The sequence below is a fragment of the Chanos chanos genome, chromosome 8 (assembly GCF_902362185.1).
Source record: "Chanos chanos chromosome 8, fChaCha1.1, whole genome shotgun sequence".
Taxonomy (NCBI): Eukaryota; Metazoa; Chordata; class Actinopteri; order Gonorynchiformes; family Chanidae; genus Chanos; species Chanos chanos.
This window is the reverse complement of record NC_044502.1, coordinates 41,229,009-41,240,398: the sequence shown is the minus strand read 5'-3', so window position 1 is coordinate 41,240,398 and position 11,390 is coordinate 41,229,009. Positions and strand designations below refer to the sequence as shown.

The following is an 11,390-nucleotide window of genomic DNA, read 5'->3' as shown; positions in this document are numbered from 1 at the left end:
ATCAATTCTACCACGAGAATAGATATAAAATATGCAGTCCTTCATATATTATTGCTTTTTTGTTTTGGGTAAAATAAATAGCTGTTCATTCATTCAGTAAAAACTGTGAGTCTTGAAGCCGCAGCGTACGCTAGCCTATCCATCCTTTTGACATATACATCTATTCCCACTCCCAGGAAGTAGTCGCCTTTTCATTGACGTCAAATTCTCTTGCAGGAAGTAGACGTCATCTTACGGAGAGATCGTGAGTTGGAGCTCTCTTATATTTTTAGAATTACAAATATTTCATTGAACAGCTTATGCTTATTTCAGTTTATATGAATGAAAGTCTTTATTCTTGAAAGTATTAATGAATCGTTGAGTTTAAATTGATGATGTTGTCATGTTTTTGTACATCAGTGCTGAGCTGTCTTACTGGCTTCAGGTTTTACTGCTAAGAAGAGTAGCTTAAGCTGATGTATAAGTCCTCAACGTTCTGGCATTATCTGAAGTGCAGTTTCTTTAAGTACTCATATTTTGACATAACCGACGAGATGAGGTGTGTTTGCGATCTTAGAATGTACCCGCCACTGACTTAATTTCGCGTGGGAAAGGCTGGCCAGAATTTTTGGTCACATGACAATCATATACGGTCCTGATTCATTCGTTGCTTGGTCTGGCACGGTTAGGCACGTCTCAATGCACTTTAAACCTTAAACAGTAATGCTGTCAGTTTCTCTGACTTAGTGTGCACGTGGTGTATTTTCTTTTTCTTTAACACTTTTCTGTTTTCACACCTTTCGTTGTCATAGAGACAATCAAATGTCGTGGATACGAGAAGGGGAATTAAACCTTCTTGAGAGGTTTGCTGCTAACGTACTGAAGGTACTTCCTCCTCTTTGTGGCTTAATTTTATGTTACTATGTTGTAATTATGTGTCTTATTTGCCGTGAATTTTTATTTTTTGATTGTGAATTTAGATGGACCATTAGACAAGGTTGTCGTTGATACTAAACCTTAAAAAACCTGATCCGTAGCATTCTTGTGCCTAATCTAGGCAGGGCCAATGCCCAGGCATGTGGCCTTTATCATGGATGGAAACAGACGCTATGCCCGCAAAAATAAAGTGGAACGACAGGAGGGCCACTCACAGGGTTTCAACAAACTAGCTGAGGTGAGAACCATATAAGGGGAAATTTGGTAATTTGACAGGGTGGAGGGTAGGTTTGGCCTCTCTGGACATTGCATTAGGCTGAATGATTTTTTGCTGGTGGTGAATCGCAGGCACGTTTCCTAATCTGTAATCAGTTTATGTTACCCGTGTTGCTTCCCTTGTAGACACTTCGGTGGTGTCTGAATCTGGACATCAAAGAGGTCACGGTCTACGCGTTTAGCATCGAGAACTTCAAGCGGTCGAAGGAGGAGGTGGACGGCCTGATGGAACTGGCAAAGCAGAAGTTTTACCGTCTGCTGGAGGAACAGTGAGTCACATGAGCACCCTCACCCTTCACTGTGACGGGGGGGAATGACTAAACCAAAAAGAATCATCTATGGAGTGGAATTGTCATCAAAACTGTCAAGTGTTTTGTTATCCTGTGTCTCTCAACATCAGACAGAACCTGGAGAAACACGGGGTATGTATCCGAGTGCTGGGAGACATGACTCTGTTGCCGTATGACCTCCAGCAGGTCATCGCCCAAGCAGTCGTGGCCACTAGAAACCATAACAAGTAAATATACTTTGCTCTGCCTTTTACCTACAAAGTCAAATAAATATTAATCTTGTGCTGCTGTTCCTCCATGCATCTGTTGTAATTGTTGCTCTTTTCTGCACTGTTTTATAGATGTTTTCTGAATGTATGCTTTGCATACACGTCCAGACATGAAATTGCCAATGCTGTCAAAGAGATGGCATGGGGTGTTGAGCAAGGCCTGATTAAATCCAGGTGTGTGCTTATTATTTAACCTCTGGTTTATCGTTTTCTCTACCATTACTATGTTCTTACTATAAAACAACTCAGTGAGGATTTTGGGTGTTCTGCCTGCTGTGAAAGCTAAGTGACAGCACTCTGACTGTTAGAAGCTCTGACTGGAAACAATAGTTGCTTTCGGACCAGAGGAACTCTTCCATAGTTCTTAGAACTGTTGGAGGAAGTACTCCCTTTTTTGCGTGTCTGCACTGCAGGAACTGAGGACGATCATAGTTCTTAGAACGCCTTAGAAGTGCTGGTCCAAATCCTGAACTATACACCCACTGTTTCCACTGATGAGAATCTTAAACCTTGGCTGTCACAGTCAGTGGAGTACATCACACTTCAACTAAAACATTCACTTATAGTGATTTTAATGCGAAAAAAAAAATGCAGTGGCAAGAATGTTTACAAGTAGCAAAATTATACTTAAATGTTATTGAATTTGGTGATTAACAAATCATGCTGCAGTACTCTGGTACTATCCTGAACTATGTCTGCCTGTATTTCTGACAGTGATGTTTCTGAAGCCTTGCTCAGTCAGTGTCTGTACAGCAGTAACTCTCCCAACCCGGATCTGCTCATACGCACATCAGGAGAGGTGCGACTAAGCGATTTCCTGTTGTGGCAGGTAAGGGGAGACAAACTATGGTTTCTGTTGTGTCATAAGCAGGAATCATAACAGTGATTTTCTTTTTTTTCTTTTTCCTTCTCTACAAACAGCACATACCACACACCATCATTATTGTGATTAATAGTTAATTTGTTTAATTACCATGTATAGTGAAGTATTTGTTATGCAAATTATTTGTCGTCTGTGTTTCCTCCATAGACGTCATACTCATGTTTAGCGTTCCAGTCCGTCCTGTGGCCAGAGTACTCTTTTTGGAATCTTTGTGAGGCTATACTGCAGTACCAATTTAGTTACCGGTCTCTCCAGGTATGTGTAATACCACTTCTAGAACTGTCTCATCTTAATATTTAGGCATTCATTTATTCACACTTTCATTTGTAATATATTCACACACAATTACACTTACGCAATGGTACTCAGAATCATATATATATGTGTGTGTGTGTGTGTGTATATATATATATATATATGTATATATGTGTGTGTCTGTATATACAGTATATACATCATACAATTAAAATGAACATCATACACACATTGTAATGTTAGAGGGTTTTTATTTGCAGATATCCTTTTATTTTACTGTTTACAGTTTGTTTAAAGGTTATTTCTTGGCACAGTGGACAGCTCAGCGTAGCCCAGTGTTGGAATGAGGATGAATTAAATTGAGTTTGTGGCATGTTATGTATTGCAGAAAGCTAGAGAGCTACACAAGGAAGAACAGGCTCAACAACAGCTGGAGTCAGACCGTGTATGTGTAGCTCAGCTGGTACAACATGGTGGGAATGGTAAACCTATGGATGCCCACAACAGACAGAAAGCACTGAATAACTACACCACGAGCCGGGAGGAGAGAGTCCACAACTTTCTTGCAGCTCTGCAGAGCAAAAGGGACAATTTCTTCCACAAATTGAGCCAAACAGCTCTAACATAGATCATAATTAATTTAATGTCTGTTCCAAGCGAATATGGTCTGTGAGCAAGAGAAACTGATTTTCAGTGATATTTGTATTTAATAATTTGTACGAAGTTGAATTCAAAAATGATTTTTCACCCCGTTTTATGGGGCACTTTGTGATGTACTGTATGTTTCTAGCGTGCTTGTTAAAGTGCAGAAAAAAATCACAATGTGTGAAATACCCCTAATTCTGTTACTACACCTCCAGGAACTTTAATATAGCATTTATGAAATAATTAAAAATATCAGACAATTTGACTTTACTAGCAATCTTGAGAGGCTACATGCATGCAAATATTTTAATGATAATAGTATAGAAGGCTGCATATGGCATATCAGATGTGCTGTAGCGTTAATAAGTACACTTCATCAAAAAAATTTCAATGTCAAATTACATTACATTTTTTCTGTTTACCCTTTAGATTAAATGTATTACATTATCATACATCAGAACGTGCAGTTCTTTTCATTCTCAAAACGCATTTATTTAAGTGCGGGGTCAGAGCGCACTAAGAGATTTAAAAAAAAAATTACATTTTGTTTGCAGATTTCTTGGTTGCCCTTTAGCGTTGTTAAATGAATTTGACGTAGAGATATACAAACTTGCTTTTGAAAGTTGTGACGCAGCGCTGAGGGGTGAAAAACGACGCCAGCAAAACAGTATATTGTAAACGAGTATACCGCTTTAAGAAAAGAGTTACGCCCTTAAGCATGTGATGGCGTTGCTATCCAATGTGTGAGCTCGAAATACAAAATCTGGTTTAAACCGGTTTCTATCTAATATTTCAATATAAAAACTTAATAAAACATATACAACCGTTATTGTAATTCTTGTTCCATTGTAAGGCGTGTGTCATACTCTTGTACACTAGCACCTTAACCAGATAATTTGTGTATTTTTTCAGTTATTTTTTTCTATTGTTTTATATTGTAAAGATGCCCAAAAGAAAGGTAAGGAAATGCATTTTATCATTTATCACGAAAATGTTATCTGTGCAAATGTTTGTGTGGATTGCATCAGAGGCAAGGTGTAAAACTCTAGAAATTTTTTTCCTCTGTTAGGCAGTCAACCAGTCCTCAACAAACAGAGCTGTCACTCGACGACAAATTGGCGCTTAAAGTAGAAAACACAGTATTTTGAAAGTATTTTCCCCACATATTTTAAGTTTTGCTGTTAACTGGAGGGACGTTTTGACACATTTCTGCTCTTTTCACGGTTCGACATAAAACTGTGTACTAGATTCACTTCAGTAGCTACTTATTTGTTGACAGGTCTTGATGGCTGTCTTGTCTGGGCAAGGGTGTATTTTTGCGACTAGCGAATGGCTAGCATAAGTCATTAGCTTCATTTGACGGTGCTCATTTGTGCAGTAAATGCAATTTTGAGGCTCGGAATGAGTGCATGCACTTCTGTTGAAATAATATTCTTAATGTCACACCTTTGAAACCACTTCAGTGCGTTCGTCTTAAAAAAAACCCCCAAAAACATTCCGTTGTGCTGTGGATAACTTGTTTAGAATTTACGCTGCGCTCAGTTCAGCTAATACACTGCCTAACAAGTTAATATGTTTTCACTGTCAGCTGAATGTCGTCAGCTTACTCGTGGGTCCTAAATTCAAGTCTGTAACTTTATGCTTTATGATCTGCCTTAACAGTGCGTTTGAGGAGGCGGTTTTATTAAATGTAAAAATTGGTTTATATTTTGTTTACCCTATATCGCCCTGTACTGGTTAATTCAAATAAAAATTCCCCTGAGTGTGAAGTACAAGACGATGCCCTTATTGGCCAGCACCTTTGTTGGAAATTAAGTAAAATACCTTAATAACTGACAAGATTGGCGAGCAAGTACGAAGTCGTTCTCACGATTACCTGATAAAATATCTAACTTTAATAACAAAGTTCTGTACTTTCAAAACAGTATGATTGGTCACCATATAGCTGTTAATAGTTTAAGTCCAACCCAAAATGAGCCATGCGCATAGAAATAACTTAATAAAGCTAGATTCCTCGTAAGCATTGATGTCGTGCAACAGTGGTAGAGAAGACGTTGGGAAAAGAAGGCTTATCAAGCTAGGTTGTGGGTGCGCGCTGATCAAGCGGAACAAAAGGAAGCGTCGTTAAATCGCGCGCATTGTGACATTTCAGATTTGAATTTGAATATGCGCGGGAACAGAGCTCTCTGCGTGAAGTCACAAGAAACACATCAGACGGAAGTGTGGGGGAAAGTAGCTTTTCGCTAAGACTTCTTGTGGTCCAACCGTCACGACTAAACAACTATAACAAAATTTCAAATAAAATCACTCAACTGATCCCCTTGAGATGCCAACAATGCAACCTAGTTTACTAGATGGATAATTTACTCCTAGCTCACATAACCAATAAAAGGAGGGAAAAAAACGTCATATTGAATCAACTGTGACTTTTATACAAACGGTTAAATTGCTTGATGTTATCCTGTCATATATTGTGTCTCATGCAGTGTTTTCTCTTTGATTTGCAGATTGATGGAGAGAAGGTGGCCAAAGCCAAGGAGGAGGTTTGTGTCTTACTGTTCCTGTTGTCCTCTTCCTTCAGGTCATATTTAATACTGTGTTAATCAGCGATAGTTAATATGTACAGAATGATCTGTAGTTCTTTCTTCTCTAGACATAATGTCTGTCAAAGTTTTAGTGGATAGGGAGGCAGATTCTTTTTCATCTATAAATCTTTATTGACTTGTGTTTTTTTGGTTTGGTTTGGTTTTGTTTTTGGTTTGGTTTGAATTGCCACAGCCCACAAGACGCTCTGCGAGGTTGTCTGCAGTAAGTGTTATTTGTTTTGTTTTTCAGTGTTATTTGTTTTTTTTTTGTCTGTGTCTGTCCGTCTGTGTATTTCAACATTAATTTACTGAACTGAAATAACTCTGCAAGCTCCAACATTAAGCCTTATTAGCATTTTAAAAACACCCTTTGTCTGTTTTAGAGACCAGCTCCTCCTAAACCAGCCCCAAAGCCCAAAAAAGCAGCTGCACCTAAGGTAACATGTTTCAGTAATATGTGTTTCATTTATTCATGTGTCTCCCTCCCCTGTCATCCAACAGTACATGTTTTCCTCACAATACATGTTAAAAGATAATCACTAATTATTATTATCAGTCAACATGACACTAGATGTTTCAGTGTTGCTAGTAAAAAGCTGACAGCTGGGCTATTATCCCATATTATTTCCCTGTGTTTGTCAGAGGCTTTTACAATTTTACATTTGCTCCAGTTCCTCTCATGAGACCAGTTTTGCAGAGCTTTATCTAATTCGTATCTTGGCAGCCATCGATAGTCCTTAGCGTATTTCCACAATATGTAAAAAGTACTTTTTTCCTCACCTGTGTTTTCTTCCTTTGGGCAATGACAGAAAGCAGCCAAAGGGAAGAAGGGAGCCAACCCTGCTGAAAATGGTGACACCAAGGCAGATCAGGTTGGTTTTATAAATAAGATCATAATGTAACGTGTTGACCCGGTATCTTTTTACACAAAAGCCACTAGTGCTAGAGTGTGTCCGCATCTGTGTCTTTGTGATTTAAGCGTGAAGGCAGAAACGTCGATCGTGCTCTAGCCTTTTCGTTATTTAGATATTTTCTAATGATTTTGTTCGCTTGTTCTTCATTTACCTTAGGCACCAAAAGTTGAGGCCTCTGGAGACGCCAAATGAAAAAGCATATGAATTTTTGACCCCTCTGTGTACTTGGTGACTGTACAGTTTGAAATAACTATTTTTTACCAAGTTTTATATTAAGAATATCATTTATAGTTTCACTGTTGGCTTACATTTGATGTACTGATACTGTTTGATGGGAGTTACTATATCTTAAGGTTTTTTTTCCTCTTGCCATTTTTAAATGAAAACCGTCCATATCGAGTTGTAATAATGGTTTACCCATGAATCTGGCTTTTAAAAGCTGAATGTTACATTGTTTGTCCCAAGGTTTTTTGTTATTTTCTTGTTTTGTTTTGGGTTTTTTTTTACACACCAAACATTTTCATAAGGCAGCTAAAAGTGTGTTTCTAAAACGTTTTAAGGAAGTCTTTTCCTTAAGTTTTTTTCTCACATGCTTACAAAAAAAAATATTTTAAGATATTGTACTTTCATGTATACATTCTGATTTTGTTCAGACAAAACAGTTAAAAATATCATTTAAAAAAAAATGCTGATCCTTGTATGATTTTATGATAGGACTACCCCTGAGTAAATTTATAATGTGAAATTTAGTCATTTTGTCAAACTGATATAAATGTTGTTTATATTGTTAAATTATATGTTTAAAAAAAAAAGTTGAAGGATGCTTTGTGACTCCTAAAGAATGATATGTTCTAAATGGTTTTGAATAAAATAAAAATAATGAAAACATGTTGCCTTCCTTTGTTTGTTTCTTGGAAATACGTAACATTTCAAAGGTCACGTTCAGGAGGGAAAGCCTGTGCCAACGTCAGTGTCCTGATCCATTAAATTTGTATTTTCATATTTCAATCCATACATTTTTAGTGAACATAACTTCAGAAAATGAGAGAACATTTACTGTAGATGTCTTGCATGCACTATCCATCCTTAGATCTGTCACAAAGTGTTTCACTTGAAAGAGTGGTGTCTACTAGCAATGCTTCAAGTAGTTCAAATAAGTGAAATGTACCTTGTGTTTTTGTTACTGAAAGATTCCCACTACCAAGCCTTTAAAAAAAAAAAGGGGATAATATGGTCATAGGTCCTGTTAGAGGTATAACATTCAAAGGCTGTAAACTTCTCAAGCTAGTCTGCTAAGCCAGACGTGGGACACAGTGGATGTCCACCTGGCTTCAGTTACTCGCCTGATCGGCTGGGGTTCCTTACTTCGTCAAGAGGGATGGTTTTGAAAAGGTTTGTTCATCAAAGTTAACTGTTCAAAAGAGAGACCAGTTTTAACGTTGTGCTGGCAGTTAAGAGCAATGACCCTTTTGTGACAGTCTGTGTGGATGTTCTTCCTCCCTCATTCTGTGTCTTCTTTGTTACCACTTCAGCATACACTACAGTGTTTTTCGTTATATTTGATCCTCCTGAGCCAATACAACATGTAAAACAACATTCCATTGTACAATGGAACTATTCTAAATGCACAAAGAAAAAATAGTGTTTTTGCTGTCACAGATCTTTAGTTTAAACATTGGTCCACAATTATTGTGGCACGTTCACAGCCTTATGGTTTTTTTTTTGTTTTTTTTTTAAGAATAGAAACAAAAATATAACAGGATTCATTAATTACAAGCAAGGAGACAGTCTGCACAAAGCATTTATTTGTCCCCAAAACCTTCACCGTTCGTTACTGTTGTTGTGATTAAATAATGACCCGCTAGATGGCAGTCTCACATAAAATTTTAATAAAGGATCGGGGAAACTGTTCGGCAGATTCATTCTGTTAGATGCGATCAGGGATATTGGGTCCGGAAAAAATCCACCCAACATAAAACTGTTGAACAGGTGCGCCAACAAATGGTGTATATAAACTCATATTTTTATTTAATGGTTGTAATACATGACACATCACTCTTTCTCAAATCTGAATGTAAAATAAGATGAAAGAACGTATGTGGAGATCTCGGCAAAACACTCTTTCGTTAGTATTGTTTCTGCAGATGAGAAACAACGGTGCATTTTGGCTATTACCAACATGTAGTCAAATTTCCAAATCAAAGGGCAAGATTCAGTTTTTCATAAAAATCATAAAGATTAAAAATCAGAGAATACTGATACATAAGCTTATCAGTACCTCAGGACTGCTATGTTGCTCGTGTTGCTGCCAAAAACACAGTATGTTAACAGTTTACACAAACGGTTATATATTTTCAGCCGTGAGGTAAAGAGCGCCCCCTTCACGAAGCGAAGTCCCTTGCTGCATCGTCACCTATATAGATTAGAAGCTCTTAAGTGGGGTCTGTGTTGAAGTCTTTTCTCAGTCATATTTGAGACATGATTCTCCTTATCTGTGCATCTCAGTTTTGTCCTTTGTCTCTCGCGATATAATAAACTGTCTACTGTTGAAAACGTAGACCGGTACCACTTTTTAGTATTTGGTCCAACTCGTCAACTTTGAAATTTATCTGAGACCATATATTGTGTATAAACATTAGCAGCACACGCACACGCTATATACGAAGGAGAAATGACATTTTGTGTCAAGAAGCAGAGTCAAAATCAGACTAGAAAAAAAAGCGTTGATCGGAAACAGCGTGGACCCCTCAGGCGCATTCCAAGCAATGGAGAACGTACAGGTCATGAAGTTCATGTCATATGTATTACGTACAAGGGAGAGTTGGGTTTCTCAGCAACATCTGAGACACTGTAACCAACAGAACCGCACATTGTAAGAATCGGCTTCATAGACTTTTTGTGGTATTACGGGGAGGGCGGAATTGTTGAAAATTCTGAGATGTATTGATACAATATCGATATGTCGGCCCGACCATACTGAAGCACTTAAAGGTGAGCAAAACAGTTGTATTTCCATAACAAGGCCAGAAAGTTTTCCAAAATTGAGTAGGCTGACGGTATCAAAATGCGAAAGGCATAATGAGCACAGATGCATGCTCGGCTAATCAGAATACAACCAATCACATTCTAAATGACTCTATAGCGCTCCACTGTTTGTCTGCTGTCAATAATTTTAAAAAAAAGAAAGTAAGAAAGAAAAAAATGAGAAAATAGGAATCATAATCGACGAAAGATAAATTTTATTACTGTGCTACGGTTGTTTTCTTCTACGGCCCATTGTTTGAGCTCAAAGAGAGCGATGAAAAGCGACGTCAAAATATGTAGGCTGTGAAAAATACCCAATATAAGTAGGCTGGAAATAAATAACAGAAAGGCTATGTCGTAAAATTAGAAACATTTTCTCTGCAAAATATCCACGTGGACACAGTCTACGTGCACAATCAATGACTTTAGTGTGTTTTTGTGACTATGTCTGCCCCACCCCCATCATGAATCTATAGGCAGACAGGGCTTCCTATATATCTTGCTTCTTGAACAACGTGTGCCTTCACCCCTCACTCACTGAAGCACATTCAGACCACATAGACCAGCAGAATCGCAGGTCAGTACTCTGTAATACATTTATCTTTAAAACACTTTTGAATCGTGATGCAGCGGTAAATCAGTTAATTACCACCGATCTTTAATTTAAATTGCAGTTTTGCATGTTTTTTTTTTTTTTGGAAAGGAATTGGAAAATTGATGCAGTTGAGGTGAAAAACTTCACCTTAAGTATTTTGAGACAACACTGTGTAGAAACTAATTCTGATATCGGATTTATTATTATTATTAATAGTGTTTGCTTTCAGCAATCAAGCTAAGTTAACAAATGGTTTCCAATTGAGCTGAGGACTGCGCGCAGGTACATCGTGTTCCCTGGCCATGGTTAATGAGAGATAAACGCTGTTGAATAACAGGAGATGAAAGACGCCTGGAATGGGTTTATACGATAAAAGAAATTGTTGGGATTGTTGTTTTCTTTCTTATTTCCATTATTTGTGTGTTTTTTTGGATACTCGTCGTAATTTGATCAGTTTCAGCACAATCACAAGAAGAACGCCAAAACAAGAGGGTTGAATCTCAGATGGGTTTTATTATATATAAAACCTTTTGGTGGTACCGAAAGACTATAAAACGCGTCGTCTGATTAATTATATTGACTTTTTGTTGTCTTCACATAAAATAGATCTAATTTATTTAATTTTATTGCATAAAGCTATTGCACGTTCCCACAGTTTTTTGCGTTCGGGGCGAACGCTTTAAAGCGTTTTTGGTAAGTGTCGGCTTTTTTAAAAAAAATCAAATTAGTTTAGAGTAGA

At 37.6% G+C, this 11,390-nt stretch overlaps 2 protein-coding genes across 2 annotated transcripts; both read left to right on the top strand.

Annotated features, from left to right (window-relative positions):
* Nucleotides 1–214: 214 nt before the first annotated feature.
* On the top strand, nt 215–3,941 carry dhdds (dehydrodolichyl diphosphate synthase). The gene is made up of 9 exons (XM_030781948.1): nt 215–244; nt 792–864; nt 1,037–1,153; nt 1,318–1,460; nt 1,592–1,708; nt 1,823–1,924; nt 2,465–2,579; nt 2,781–2,888; nt 3,277–3,941. The coding sequence occupies exons 2-9, from the start codon at nt 802–804 to the stop codon at nt 3,514–3,516; spliced, it is 1,005 nt and encodes a 334-aa protein (XP_030637808.1). The 5' UTR covers nt 215–244; nt 792–801; the 3' UTR covers nt 3,517–3,941.
* A 460-nt stretch (nt 3,942–4,401) lies between these two features.
* hmgn2 (high mobility group nucleosomal binding domain 2) lies at nt 4,402–7,878 on the top strand. Its single transcript, XM_030782693.1, has 6 exons — nt 4,402–4,491; nt 6,041–6,076; nt 6,312–6,341; nt 6,502–6,555; nt 6,928–6,990; nt 7,189–7,878. Exons 1-6 carry the CDS (start codon nt 4,477–4,479, stop codon nt 7,222–7,224), a joined length of 234 nt encoding a protein of 77 aa, XP_030638553.1. The 5' UTR covers nt 4,402–4,476; the 3' UTR covers nt 7,225–7,878.
* The last annotated feature ends 3,512 nt before the right edge of the window (nt 7,879–11,390 follow it).

Excerpts from the sequence above, each read along its gene's own strand:
- dhdds (XM_030781948.1), top strand. The coding sequence starts at position 802 with ATGTCGTGGATACGAGAAGGGGAATTAAACCTTCTTGAGAGGTTTGCT. Across the intron at positions 1,709-1,822 it reads GCCACTAGAAACCATAACAA|ATGTTTTCTGAATGTATGCT; the intron begins GTAAATATACTT and ends ACTGTTTTATAG. Across the intron at positions 1,925-2,464 it reads CAAGGCCTGATTAAATCCAG|TGATGTTTCTGAAGCCTTGC; the intron begins GTGTGTGCTTAT and ends TATTTCTGACAG.
- hmgn2 (XM_030782693.1), top strand. Across the intron at positions 6,077-6,311 it reads TGGCCAAAGCCAAGGAGGAG|CCCACAAGACGCTCTGCGAG; the intron begins GTTTGTGTCTTA and ends GAATTGCCACAG. Across the intron at positions 6,991-7,188 it reads GTGACACCAAGGCAGATCAG|GCACCAAAAGTTGAGGCCTC; the intron begins GTTGGTTTTATA and ends CATTTACCTTAG.